Here is a 14,840-nt window from a genome sequence, read left to right as displayed (position 1 = left end):
TTCAGGCGCTGCTGTTTGTGTCTATCTGCATTCTGTAAAACCAGTCTTCCGTCTCTTCCTTCCGAGAAAATACCTGCTGAACAGGATCACGAGCGATCTCAGGGGCATGCGCAACATCTCATTGAAACACTTCCATCTTTAACTATGATTTTTTGTATTTTTTTAAAACCTTTTAAGAGATACAATTCTGATGAGTGTTCATATTCACAGTCTATTTCAGTATTTCAGCATTGTATTCATTTTTAATTAATTTGGTATAATTCTTAGCTACAGTCAGGTCCATAGATATATGGACATTGATAAAGTAAGTAAATTAATGAATGAATATGAGCTAGATCAGGTATACGGTGTAGGAATTACAGACCTTTTTATACATAGTCCCCCCAATTTTAGGCGCTCAAAAATAATTAGAGAAATGAACATAATTATAGATTAAATTGACATTTGTTCTATACTTGGTTGCATATCCTTTGCATGCCATGACTTCCTGATGTCCATTACCTTTTGACATCAGCAGAGTCTGGATGTCTTATTTTCAGGTTGTCCTAGAATGCTAAAACTCTTTGCATTTCAATGGGTCTCTATGGGAATTGGAGGGTGGCACTACATTAATGGCATTTGTCAGATGCCCTTATCCAGCGACATACAGTTGATCAGACTAAGCAGGAGACAATCCTCTCCTGGAGCAAGAGAGGCTCAAGGGCCCAGGCATCTAATCTTCGTGACTCGCTTTTGTGACATATGCATGAAGGTGCAACTCACAGATCAAAGAACGAGTGAGCCTCATGATGCGATTGTTTACTTATATTATGAAATTATATTATGAAACCATTAGTAATAATGAACATTTACTGTATGTGTTATGTTTATATTCCTTCCTGGAAGCTCTACCCTTAGACAATCAGGAAATAGAATTTATAGTTTGTAGTATAGAATTTATAGAATTTCACCAAATCAGGATTTGTCAGAAGATTATATGAGTTTGTGCTCAAGAAACCAAGCACACTGACCCAAATGTTCTCTTCATAATTTTGGAAATCTAATTGGAATCTCCCTCAAATTTCAGGAAGTATGTTGTGTTGGCTCGGATCTGAAAACAATTCATTAGCAACGTAGTTGGGACTTGGCGACAACACATTTCTGTCAGGTTATGCAGCAGACAAGTTGGCTGTCAAATACAGTGTTCTGAAAAAATATTTGCCCTTAATTATTATTTCATTAATTTAATGAAAAAAGCTATCAAACACACTTATCACCCATGTGAAAAAGTAATTGCCCCCTTTGTTACTCAATCAACCAATGGACCAAATTTAATTGACAATTAGATTCAGTTGATTGGACACCGAAAGCCTTGAATCTAAATGTCACTCATACCATTACCATCTGAGCAAAATAGTCTCCACAAAATTTCTTAAAGCATGCTATACCACAATCAAAGAAAATTCCAGTAGAGATGAAAAAAAATGTTATTGAAATATATCAGTCTGGAAAGGGAGTGAGAGTGGGTTAAAATTCCTCCGTAGCGATGTAAAAAAATGATCTCAAATTATGGGAAGCTGTTATTGCTGCTAAAGGTGGTACAACCAGTTATTAAGTTTAAGCAGGAGGTAAATACTTGTTTACTGGTGATATGGGTGTAACTTTTTTCATTAAATTCATTTAAATTAAATTAAACATATTCGGGCCAGAGTGGGATTTTTTGCATTCATTCCTTTTTCACATTGTAATTTTAGTTTGAAAGCATTAAAACTCATGGTTCTATGTGTTTAAACTATTTTATGATGCCATTGCTTTAGTGACAACAGTTCACCTTCTCTGCATTTTGTGAATCCACAGGCTACACAAATCAGGGTAATGTCGGTGTCCTTTTCACGACGAGTGTCCAGCGAACCAAATCCATTATAGTTTATAATTCCAGAAATGTGCTGACTCTGAGAAACATAGATAGAATGGCCATTGTTTACTTTGAATTTCTCTGGAGGAATTCTTGGCAATTTCACCGTGACTTACTGTATGTGTACAAAAGTACTTGTACATAGGAATGCTATTATCTACATTTTATATTGGCTCTCTGGAAGATGATCAGTGCAACTACGACCAGTCCCAGTAATGCAGTCGCAGGGTATAGACAACGCCCCTCTTCATGAGCAATCACCTACAGCATAACTTCTGCTCATCATACAGCCAGGTACATGTGTGGTATTAGAGAGACAACTGCGCAGCATTTTATAGAGCAAGTCTAAATGGAAGACTGCATTTGAAGGCCTCGAATGAAATCACTCGTCTGAGAAGGACAGTCAAAACGCATTTGGCTCCACACTAGATGGCATTTCCAAAGATGTGACCCCATTTTATACTGGTCAGCATCTAAATACATTGTCAAAATGGTTTATTATTATTCTGTGCGCTTATAAATAAGGAGCAGGCCTGTTTTTGAATAATAAATAGCATGTGAAATTGTGGGATTTTTTTTACTTGTTGTTGGGGGTTGGATATTTGACAAAAACTATCAATATTAGTATACAAGATTTTATTATTGTAATTATTGTACTTTTTTTTTCTTTTACAATATTCTGGACCTGCTAAACGCGGAAACAGCCATGAGCATCTGCATCCACTCAAAAACAAAAACAAATATTTTCAGTGAGAAACAACAGTTTTGTGTTTACACAGGTCCTCTTAAGTTATTACATTTTGTCTAAAAACTTTTTGAAACTATTCAGAAGTGAGGAAATATTTCGCTTTTACAACATACAATAGAGGAAATTTGGAAGTTGGAACCGCAAACCACTGGCATAGATCTGTCTCATTTCCAAAATTCCTTCAAATAATCAGAATTTTAAGTCAATGCATAGCGTTTTCTTTTAAATGCTATTAAAAATCATCACACTATTCGTCAGATGTACTACTACAAGCCGACATGACTGGTGAAAAATTGGCGGTGTGAAAACAAAGAACCCTCTCTCATTGGTAGAAGGCAACCGCTTGCAGTTCACTCCTTCTGCGTACAGGCGCGCAACTGTCCTTTCCCACCGCGTTCACGTTTTCTCGTGGCTTCCAAATTGTTACTCGATCCACGCGCTCTGGTATAAAAGGGGCCCCTGTTCCTCTCTCATCATGTCAGTGTCCGTCTCTCCGGATAAGCGGCGAAAGATGGAGTCGGCGTTGGATCAGCTGAAAAAGCACACGGTGGTTGTGGCAGACACTGGCGATTTTAACGGTAAAGAACGAAAACTAAAATCGATGCTAGGTAGCTACAGCTATATCGCTCAGGCTACTTATTGGTTGTAGAAGATAAGCTTATCAGAAAAATACAACCGGTGTAACTTATTTTATGTAGTTATCTTCCATGCATATAATGTAGCTGTGCACCCATAGCTAACTTAGCTATCCTACCCAATGTAACGTTAGCACTAATTCTTACTAGCTAGTTAACTTTGCTGTCATAGTGTTTACTGAGTTCTCTGACCTCTGTAATCGGATTGTTAACGGGAGGTTCTTGATGTCGTATCTTTTCAGTTTACAGCTTCGTGGTTGTACCTGCAGGCTAGACTACAGCTAGTTTGCCACCTTGCAGGATTTCGATCGAGTTGAATTAGTCTAGCATAATTGGCTACCTACCTAACGGTGTCTTGCTAACGTTAGCTATCTTGGAACGGCTTCTAGTACCAAACGTAACGTTAGTTTGTTCGCTTGTTAAACATCAGCGTGCGTTTTGACCACACAGGATTAAGGCTATAACTTTTACTAAAGTTAGCTTGGTTGCTTTCGATGACTGAGAATCGGTCCAGTGTGACTGCACAATTTAAATGGTCAACACAAATCTGTTCAGATCTGCAGCTTAAAATATCACGTACGTCATCAGAATGTTACAGTACATTAGCTTGCCATTTTTGCAGTAGGTTACTGCTGTTATTGGTATTCTTTCTATGTTGAGTATGACGTAAAACTGAACGTTAGAGCATTCAGTGACGGAAAATGATTATTAAAGTTAGTTGCAGCTGCGTATTCGCAGCGGAGTGATTAGATCCAAACCAGGAAATTTGAAGATGGTGTAATCTTGTCTGTAGTATGGCGTGACCACAGAACTGTATGCGAGCTGTGGGCGTGACCAGCAGTTTCCCCTGCGCTGCTCTGTTAGCAAGTCAGGATGACGAGACAGAATACTAATACGGTTAACGTTACCTTCATTAATATCTGGATCTCCTTCAAGTTTGTTGCCCCAACGTGAATATACTAGATATGTCACAAAATAATTTAGCCGTCACATTAGTTGTGTTCTTAAATGTACGATTAGTTTGCTTCCTGCCTTGTCTAATTGGTTCGATCAGTGGTGTAAATGAGAATTATTAACTCGTGTGGTCCATACTCATAAGACTCACAGAAGGTTTCACATTAACGTTACATTTTCTGGCTTCCGTAAGTACAGTAGCCAGTAAATGTAATTTGACATGTAAAGCTGGCGAGTTTTGTCATGTGACTGAACGGCTTTTGAACAGACTACGTTTGTTGTACTAACAGTAAGCGAGAATTCCACAGTGCTAAATTGTATCTTCACGTATGTTGGAAGATAAGGTTAGCCTTGTGGAAATTCGCGCAGGTTCAAAGTGGTTCTCTTGCAAACACACTCGCCGTATTTACTATTCTCCTTTGCTATATATATATATATATATATATATATATATATATATATATATATACACATACACTATACTCGAGTTGGTATCAGTGCCTCTTGTATTGCGAAGTTCCTGTCTCCATTGTCACTTGCGTGAACGAAGAACCTGAAATCCTATCTTCCAGTCATTCATCAATGCGTTGCAACAAGAGCTGAAGAGGAGAGGTAGACTCCTTTTGCCCTTGACGTTATCTCCAGCAAGGCTGACATTCTGTGGGCTTGGTCACTGACTAACTTTAATGTTTTGTATAGATCCTCAAGGACTGGCGGCATGCAGAAGCCGGATAACTTAAACTAGAAAACCTCTTGCTAGCCCACAACCAGGACCTCCCCTCAAGATAATCTCTATTAGCTGTTAAGCTTGCAGGAATTGTCACTAGTTTGAACGCCTCTTTTTAAACCATTCCTTTGTGTTAACTTAAAAAAAAAAAGAAGAGAAAATATAGTTTTCAAATGAATATGAACATTGGGCATAAAGGAGAGGAGGGACCAAGGGTGGGGGAAGCATGGCCAGATTTGCAAGTAGCCACTGGCACAATGCACTCTGGGTAAAGGGGGGGGGGGGGGGGGGTGACAGTGGGGGGGGCTGATCAGCTGACAGTGGGATGAGCATCGGTGGTGCTGCTGCTAACAGACGTTTCCTCTGCACTGCTCTCCTCCGCAGTCTGTGGCCTGGGCATCTCGGGCCATTTCCTCATGTACGCCTGAGCTGGTATTGGTCAACCGTTGTGTGTGTAAGACTTGAGGCTTGAGTAATGTGTGCGGATGGCTGCAAGCGCCGGGCATACGAGGACCGCGGACAGGGAACTTGTTGGCCTGTCACTTTTCTCTCTGCCTGCTCATTTCCCTAAAACGAAATGTTTTGCATTAAACGCAAGTTGATAGAATTCTTTTTTTTTTTTTTTACCTGTTGAGGTACATTGTGTTGCATTCAGGCAAGTATCAACCTTTCCCACATCATTGCAAACCACAATGGACCGTAACCCAAATAACATGCCACCAAACCAAAATCTTAAATGCACAAATCTCATTACAAAATATTAAAAAAAAAATAAATAAAAAAAAACGGGAACTTAATTATCATGATTAAATTGTCCCTCCAGGACACTGAACAGCTGGTGCATGCATTTGTTACCTCACGGTTGGATTGTGATGTTTTGCCGTCTGGCTGCACTAATTCAGCTCTTGAAGTCTACAACCACTAGGGTTCTTGCTAGAACTAAGAAATGTGAGCATATCAGTCTGGTGCTCAAAATCTTTCACTGGCTGCCTGTTGAATTTAGAATTGATTAGAAGATGCTGTTAAGTTAAAGCTTTAATATCTCAGGGATTTTTCTCCTACTAGGCTGTGGTTTACCTCATATCCTATTTAGGGGCTTAGGGCTGATAATTCCCATTTTTCTTTCCTTCTGTTTACTCTGTAAAGTGTCTTTGTGACAGTCTACTGTGAAAAGCACTATACAAATAAAAAGTTGGCCAGATGGTCCAGGCACAAAACAAAGTGTCTACTTATAAGTAAACTTCCCTACTCTGACCTGAACTCTCAAAAGTTGCACAAAGAACATGCCTGGCCATCTGCCAACTACAAAATAAACGCTAATCTAGAAAACAAAACATGCCACAAAACACTCAACTAAAACTGTAAAATACATTGATCTCAAAAACACAGGTCTTTAAAAAGGCGCCTTCAAAAGGGGAATCTTCAGTCTGCAACACTGCAGAGGCTACCACCTTTTATTCATTTGTGGCCAGTTGACATTGTCTACACAGGCACACAGGCTGTGTCTGAAATGGCTCACTATTCACAAATTACTAATCCCTAACTAGTGAATGTTCATGTTGTGTGCTAAATAAACACTGAATTCAGACAGTAGACGTTGTCTCTTGCAATCGTTCAGCATCATTACGTAGGTTACACGCTACCTAAACCCTATAACCGGTTTTTAAAAACGTGACCTCCGATCTTAATCTTTATCCTGCAATGCCCTGTCGAGATTCAGCTCACCTAACCCTGCGGTGTTCGGGCTAAAATCAGGTTTCAGTTTGTGGAGAGACTGTTTTAGCTAGCTATCACAGTGCCACTTACTGGACAAACAGGGTTTTGGATGATTGAATTGTGAACATGTTAGGTTTATAATATTTTAGTTGTAGGCTACTTTATTAAGCTAATGCTCAAGAGAAATTAATTTTGTCATCAGTGTGGCAAAAAACCCAGAAGAGTTGTTCTTTAATTTGAACTGCTCCTGAACTGTGCCATTGTCTCAGCTCTTTTTCCAGATGTCTTTTTAATCGCAATGGGACATTCCTGGTTAAATAAAATTAAAATAAAATTAAAATCTGTTCGCAAAGCATTGTGGTTCATATCCACCTTTGGGTGCAGTTAGGCAGAAGGGGGCAGCAGTTGCCCTCGTCTCACCTGCCGCAGGTGAACTGCTCTGCCCTGGCAGAACTGCTCTTCCCTACCCCAAATTAGACCCCTCCAGTCAGGTTTAGATTGTGTGGGAAGTGATCCCTGGTTTGTGGGACCGTGCCTCGGAGTAGGGAATGTACTGCGGCCGGGTGGCTACGGGTGGTGCAGCTGTGGTTGGAGAGGATTCATTTCCCATGGAAAATCACTGAGGGGTTACCTGGCAACCGTAACTGAGGATGGCGGGATTTTGGGCGGGGGTGGGACAAAGGGTACGCCCGTATGAAATGAACAAAGGGCCACGGGTATTGTACCGCTGGCTGAACGATGATGATGATGATATCCCGTGCTATGTTAGAAGATGTTCTGTTTCAGGCTGAACCCACTGATCCCAGTGCTTCCCCTCCCTCCCACCTCCTTCTCCTCTGTAATTTGACACCAGGTGACAGATTGGCTGCCATCCCTACGCGATATTCTCGGCATGCATTTTGTACATGTTGAGGCTAGTACCGCTAGCCAAGGATCTGGTTGTATACTGCAAATCTCTAGCCCTGTGTGCCCAATGTTTTTGTTTCATGTGAATTGGTTGGCAATCTGAAAAGGTTGCCATGATAGTGCTTATGTTATTTAGTTCAAAACATTATTGAGAAGCTGGTATTACTCTAAAGCAGACGCTTGATTGTTTACTCAGCATGCAGATTGTCAGCATAATAAAGGTTGGGATGTGTAAATGAATGATGTACTTAGCAGGGTTCTCCCCAAAGAATGCAGCCCTGGCAGTGTGCCACTGCTCCCTCCCGTGTCGCTGTGTAACGACACTAGCCTGTGTCACCTGCTTATTGTTGCTGCTCTACCTAATCACGATCAGGGGATCACAAGTGTCAGTGCTTACTGTGTCATGGCTGTGGGGAAAACAATCTCTCAGTACCCGTCTTGCTTTAACGCACGTGTGGTTAAATTAAAAATTCAGGACTGAACTTGAATTTAAAACCAACCCGGTTTACTTGGTGTTAATGCTGCGAATTTTGTTCAGCAAGAAATGCCTAATGCCAGTAGCCAATGTTTTACATTTTCTTTAAAATAAGTGTATATACACACACTCAGTGAGCACTTAATTAATCTGCTTTTCATGTATTGAAGTGTATATGTTCCAAACCGTACTAGTCCATTAAGCCCAATCATAATGTGTAATATTTGTCCACATGTCCACTGCAGACACACTGTTTGAGCACCACGCTGTTTATGAATTCAGGGCTGCGTAGAACGGGCTAATGACATTCACTGCTGCCCTGCCATGTCCCGTGACCGGACCGGAACAGATCCTGATTGGCTGAGAGGCTCCCTGTGACGTGTCAGTGACGGCCCTGAAGCGCAGGCCATGCGTGTTTGTGCGCTGTGTGCATATGCATGTTAATCACATGAATGTTCCCTTCCTTTTACAATGATTCTTCACGGCTGTCTGTAGAGAGGGACAAGTCCTAGCCAGGATGCTGTTGTGTTTGGCCCAGTGCGTTGAGGCATTCATTATAGCGTTTGACATGTTTCTTTCTCTCTTTCTCTCTCTCTCAGCCATTGAGGAGTACAAGCCTCAGGATGCCACCACTAACCCCTCCCTGATCCTCGCGGCAACCAAGATGTCAGCCTACCAGCATTTGCTGGACCAGGCCATTAAATACGGCATCTCCAAAGGCGGGTAAGAACCCAGCGCAAAGGGTCTCTGTGGTTCCCTCTGCTCGGCCACCATTTTGTCTTCATTGAAATTCTACCTGGTGTGATGACTCTGTTTACCTTTACATTACATTACATGTTATTTAGCTGATACTTTTATCCAAAGTGACTTGAACCACCAACCTTGTGGGTCCCAGTCATGTACCTTAACCACTAAGCTGCAAGCTGCCCCAAGCTAAATGACTTGAGGTCAGTCTGGAATTGTTACTCCCGTCTGCCTCAGTGTAACCTCTGCTCTGCTGCGGTTGGTCTTGCTCTTCTAGGAGTGAAGAGGAGCAGGTGACGAACACCATGGACAAGCTGTTTGTGAGCTTCGGGCTGGAGATCCTGAAGAAGATCCCCGGGAGGGTCTCCACTGAAGTGGACGCCAGGTACAGTCTCTGCGCTCCTACGCGGACAGGCCCCGTGCTGGACCCTGGAGATGTGCAGGGATGATGGCGCCCGCGGCCTCTGGTCTGCGTCTCGGGCTTCAGTTCATCCTTCCTGAACATCGCCGTGCATCTGTACCTGATGAACGGTTGAGTTGAGGTTTGTGGGAGCCAAATTTAAATGTCCCCCTTCCTTGTTGTAATCTCTGTCCCACCTCCTTTCTTTTTCTGTTTTTCCTCTTTCTCTCTTAACTCCAGGCTGTCGTTCGATAAGGACAAGATGGTGTCCCGCGCCCTCCAGCTGATCTCCCTGTACAAGGAGGCCGGCATAAGCAAGGATCGAATCCTGATCAAGCTCTCCTCCACCTGGGAGGGCATCCAGGCCGGTCGGTGAGTCCCCTGCCCTGACCCCCCCTCCCCACCCCCCCCCCGCGCGGTATCCAGCCTCACCCCGGACGCCTCTCTCTCCCCCGCAGGGTGCTGGAGGAGCAGCACGGCGTCCACTGCAACATGACGCTGCTGTTCTCCTTCGCCCAGGCCGTGGCCTGCGCTGAGGCCGGCATCACTCTCATCTCGCCCTTCGTGGGCCGCATCCTGGACTGGCACAAGGAGAACGGCGACCGCAAGAGCTTCGAGCCGCACGAGGACCCGGGTACGCGCCGCTCCCGAACCCCCTCACCCGCCCGGCCGTGTCGTTGTGTGTCGTTGCGTGTCGCAGACGCTCTTATCCAGAGCGACGTGCAACAAAGTGCAAAGTGCATACCTATAACCAGGAACAAGTGCGCTGAAAGACCCTAGAGGGAAGTACAATTTCAAGTGCCAACAGTACAACAAAGATGAGAACTAGGGCCCATTTGATTAATCTGACAATGGATTATATCTAAAACCTGTTTTTATACAGCACAATGCTATAGAATGATATACACTTCTGTAGGAACACCTTGCACCGTTCTGATCTTGAGTTCAAGAACTATTGTTAAGGAAAATCCGTGGGAACCCTTGGTTAACCACAAGTTAACGGTGTATGGAGTAATATGCATTCAGAAAAGGGAACAATGTATTGGTTTCATTCCAAGCATTGCAGGGTAAAATGTACATGTAGAGGATTCAGGAAGGATTGCTGGGCTGCTGTGGACTGCTCCCCTTATCTAAGTGAAAAGGGCGTGTTGGTGTGAGAAAGCAGAAAGGCAGTGGTTTTGTGGGAATATGTAAGGGCTTCCTGGTTTACGGTCAGACTGGAATGAGGAAATGGATGCAATGAAACCTGCTCTGCTAGGTGTGGGGGAAGCGAGGATCATTGGCAGCCTCCTATCTCTCCGATGGAGTGTTCATATTCGTTTTCACACGGGGAGGGGAGTGCTCAGAACTGCTCTCGGTCTTCTAGATGCACCATGTAGGGTGCCTAAGACATTAGGGGCCAGTGAACCTTAAAGTTCTAGGCAGGGTGTCAGATTTTGAGTGTGCCTGGTTTTGTACCAAATGGGCCAAAAGGCAGTTGTGCCACTCTGCCTTTAACTGGCATTGATAAGGACTCCTGCTCCCTATTAGCCGATGAGATTACATTAAAGGGTACCAGAAGCCAGACAGATGTAATCAGATGATTGAAACTGAGCCCAGTAAATGTAGTTTGTAGTAAAAGGGCAGGCACATGCTAACAAGCCTAATATGTTTGAGGAAGTGTCTGATACAGAATGGATCTATTGTGTTTCTGATGTCATGCTGCATTGCTAGATGCAGGATGCATTGGAATGCATTCCAAGGCACTCACCTAAAGGTCTGATCTCGTACTGATCTCATGTAGTGTTGGCTGAAGAGGCTCTTATTTAAAAAAAAAAAATTAAAAAAATTAAAAAAAAAAAAAAAATTTATGCTCTTCCTTAATATTGAAGTGAGCTCTGTACACATGAAATGTACACAAAGCTTGGGGGGGAAAAAATAATGCCAATACTAATGATAATTTACTTTAATGTACCCTCTTATGCTGCTCATCTCCTTGTCCTTAGGGGTGATTAGCGTGACCAAGATCTTCAACTACTACAAGAAGTTTGACTACAGCACGGTGGTGATGGGGGCGTCCTTCCGCAACACGGGGGAGGTGAAGGCGCTGGCGGGCTGCGACCTGCTGACCATCTCCCCCGGCCTGCTGGCCGAGCTCAGCCAGGACCACAGTGCGGTCACCCCCATGCTGACCACGGCCGGAGGTGAGCTCCTGGCCCTGATCCTACGGGTGTACGGCCAACCTGACCACCTGACCCTGATCCTACGGGTGTACGGCCAACCTGACCACCTGACCCTGATCCTACGGGTGTACGGCCAACCTGACCCTGATCCTACGGGTGTACGGCCAACCTGACCCTGATCCTACGGGTGTACAGCCAACCTGACCCTGATCCTACGGGTGTACGGCCAACCTGACGACCTGGCCCATGCTCCTAGACGTGCCAGAAGCTCTTTGGCTTTTTTGCTGTGGGCCTGAACCCGTAGTAGTATCTGTCCATCTAGATAAAATTCAGCGAAACTTTCTTGTAGTTTTGTAAATATTAGCTGCGGTTCTCCCTGGTAAAAGGGACCAACTGCGTCCTTTGTCCTGCGGCTTCAAAGCACAAAACGTTTTGTTTGAGCTGAACTTCGAGTTGTGAACATTAGCCTCAAAGGCTGTGAACTGTAACTGCACTTATTTCTAATCCAATGTGCTGGAGCGGAGCCAAAACGACGACCAATGGGTTTGTGTTTAAATGCGGATAGACTGCACCGTATATCAATATGACAAACCTCCAGTTATTTCAGTTTTGTGACTTCTCTACCCCTACACTCAGCTGTTTGTTTATATATATATTTTTTTAATTGTATTGTATTTGTATTTTCCTGCCTCTTCATTTTTGCAACTGATTTTGCTACCTTTTGACACACTAAGGCATGGAGGTGATAGAGTTTGGGGTGATGGCGTTTGATGGCCTGTCTCCACCACTGTAAGGGATGGCGTTTGGGGTGATGGCATTTGGGGTGATGGCGTTTTGGGGGTGATGGCGTCTGACGGCCTGTCTCCACCCCTCCCTCCTCCCCTCAAGCGAAGGCCTGTGAGCTGCAGAAGGTGCACCTGGACGAGCGGGCCTTCCGCTGGCAGCACAACGAGGACCGCATGGCCGTGGAGAAGCTGTCCGACGGCATCCGCAAGTTCGCCGCCGACGCGGTCAAGCTGGAGGGCATGATCAAGGTGAGCGGGGCCCGGCAGTGGGGCGACGCCCTGGCCCCCGGGGGAACTGGGCTCTTCCTGTCTGGGGCTGAGAGTCTGCCACTCAGTGGGCAGGGGTGAGGAAAGGGGGGGAAAGTACGGTAAGACGTCTTCCTTTTAGACTGTGACTGCATTGGCCAATCCAGTTTGACTGGGTTATGTACCTTGGCTTTTGCATTCATTTCCTTAAATTTCCAAATTCAGACTCGGACCCAATTTCTATGAAAACTTGCTCGTGTTTCTTGGCAGTGTTTTTCTTGCTGCAGTATAGTCTACTCTGAAACTGGAAATGCTTTTTGAAATGTTAGAACCCGTCTGCCACAAAGCCTTTGTTGCTGCTCTGGGCTGGCACTGACATTTGGGTAACTGGAATTTCTTGCCTAGCACCTGTTCAGTCCAGGTTCTTTTTCCTTTTTCTTTTCTTTGTTTATTTAAAAAAGGGGGGAAAAAATAAATATAATTCTGCTGTGGTCCAGTAGAGGGCAGTATATAATCAGAATTCCTTTGATCATGCATGGCAATATTCTTGGGAACATTCTATTTTTATGCAGTTGAAATCATTATTTCAAGTACATCCATGACTGCTTGTCTCTTATAGAATTTGAAGTGTTTTATAAATGTTCACCTCGACGTCATCCGTGAGATAACATTTCACAAAGGATAAGAAGTAATGATTTGCATTCATCTTTAAATGAATCAATTTGGACCGAAAAGTGAAATGTTGTTTTAGAGTAGCATATTCAGTTGTGAAGCAGTACACCCAATATATATTGCTGTTACTTTAACGTGATTTTAAAATAAATAAAAATGATTAAATACTGCATTACTTGCTGTATATCGGATACAGTTTAATCATTGACCCGAAAGGTTGGCGTCTACTTGAGAAATTGATTACGGTGTGCTTTTGGTACTCGTTATGTTGAGGGGTAATAAAATATTTCCTTCGTTCTGGGCTTTGATTTGTATCGCCCAAGTACACCGATGACATGAGTTTTGTTTTCGTTTTCTCCAGGAGAAGATGCAGAACGTGAAGAACGGACAGTGAAGCAGGACGGGAGACGAGCGCGGCTCCGAGCCGCCCGTAGGGTCGGGAACCGGGGAACCGGGGAACCGCCGTTCGTCTCGACTGCCCAGGGTCTCCGTGGCTGACCTCCGTCCACCAGCGCTGGACCGTCTGTAGGATCCATTCTATAGCTACTGCCGTGTTCAGCGGGCGGTAGAGTGCACTGTGTAGTTCCTAAAGGACTAAGCACTTTTTGTTTCCCCCCTTTTCCGTTTTCCCTAACAGGGTCTATCCCAATCCCGTGTGACATTCCACCTACTGACCAAATTTTCCAACCTTAATGAAAATTGTATTCCACCTCAAAATCAATAAAGAAATTGTCTCTTTGGGTATTTATTTTTTTTATTTGTTATTCATGCTTGGGCTTGTTTAGAACTATTCCCAGACAATATTTAGAGTAATCAAGCTCCGTGGCAGTGGACATACTTTGTCCACCTGTTTATTTCATTGATAATACATTATTGTACACTGTTATGTACATTATTTATACACAAGTATACTGGGCTCCCAAATGAATCACTTGATTTTGTTTATTACATTTTATATTTATATAGAAATAATATATAAACAGTATGGGGAGGTAAAGCGGATGTCCCACTGAATTGTATGTCAACAGACTGAATCAGTGACAACTTCATTTAAGCAAACAAAGCATTAAATCGTCCTGCAACCACAAACTTACAAGCCTCCTTATAAGCAAATGCGGCTTTTCATTACGCACGCTCAGATTTGTGTACCAAACGCAGCAACAAAGATGACGTTATCTATCCCTGGATTTTTAAATCGCACGAGCCGGGACGATAAAAGGGACGACAATACAGACGCCACTGACAGTGGCATTAGGATGGTCCTAATTGTGGAAACGTCATTATGAAAAGGAAAGCATTACGGGAGACTCAGCCCATCTCTTATCTAAACGCAAAACAGGACTTCTTCAATTCTTATGAATTGAAATCCGCATATAGCCATGTATTTAAACCATGAAACGCATACATACAAACACACTTTCAACCCAGACTTCAACGCTACGTAGTTTGCTTAATAAAGTAGTATACCGGAAGTACTGTTCCCGAAACTTCCGCTTTACCACCCTATTGGTATCGGTTTGAACAACAGTATCTGCATTGGGGTAGAAAACCAGAAGTGGGTCTGGCTTTTAATGGAAGTTTAGTAATCCATTGGCATTGCAATTGCGCTGTTGTCACCACACTTGTGTGGTAACACTGACACTATAATACTACTATAACAACAGACCATACCGTGAAAGCTGCAAACTCCCCAAACTGTCATGCCCCCCGCCCTTTTTGTTCCAACCTGGTTGTGATCACCTTCGGCCTTGTAACGGTATGCATGGTATTCAGTGG

The 14,840-nt window shown here is 43.5% G+C and overlaps 1 protein-coding gene across 1 annotated transcript; it reads left to right on the top strand.

Annotated features, from left to right (window-relative positions):
• Positions 1-3,006: 3,006 nt before the first annotated feature.
• taldo1 (transaldolase 1) lies at positions 3,007-13,808 on the top strand. Its single transcript, XM_061247128.1, has 8 exons — positions 3,007-3,220; positions 8,655-8,778; positions 9,077-9,184; positions 9,440-9,571; positions 9,658-9,833; positions 11,185-11,382; positions 12,250-12,395; positions 13,426-13,808. Exons 1-8 carry the CDS (start codon positions 3,118-3,120, stop codon positions 13,456-13,458), a joined length of 1,020 nt encoding a protein of 339 aa, XP_061103112.1. The 5' UTR covers positions 3,007-3,117; the 3' UTR covers positions 13,459-13,808.
• Positions 13,809-14,840: the final 1,032 nt, after the last annotated feature.

The sequence above is a fragment of the Conger conger genome, chromosome 6 (assembly GCF_963514075.1).
Source record: "Conger conger chromosome 6, fConCon1.1, whole genome shotgun sequence".
Lineage (NCBI taxonomy): Eukaryota > Metazoa > Chordata > Actinopteri > Anguilliformes > Congridae > Conger > Conger conger.
Note: the sequence above shows the minus strand (reverse complement) of the source record. Positions and strands in the feature narration are given on the sequence as shown.

What these genes read in the sequence shown, in the direction of transcription:
- taldo1 (XM_061247128.1), top strand. Translation starts at nt 3,118, where the DNA reads ATGTCAGTGTCCGTCTCTCCGGATAAGCGGCGAAAGATGGAGTCGGCG. An exon ending in TCCACTGAAGTGGACGCCAG is followed by an intron (nt 9,185 to 9,439) that starts GTACAGTCTCTG and finishes TCTTAACTCCAG; the next exon opens with GCTGTCGTTCGATAAGGACA. An exon ending in GAGGGCATCCAGGCCGGTCG is followed by an intron (nt 9,572 to 9,657) that starts GTGAGTCCCCTG and finishes TCTCCCCCGCAG; the next exon opens with GGTGCTGGAGGAGCAGCACG.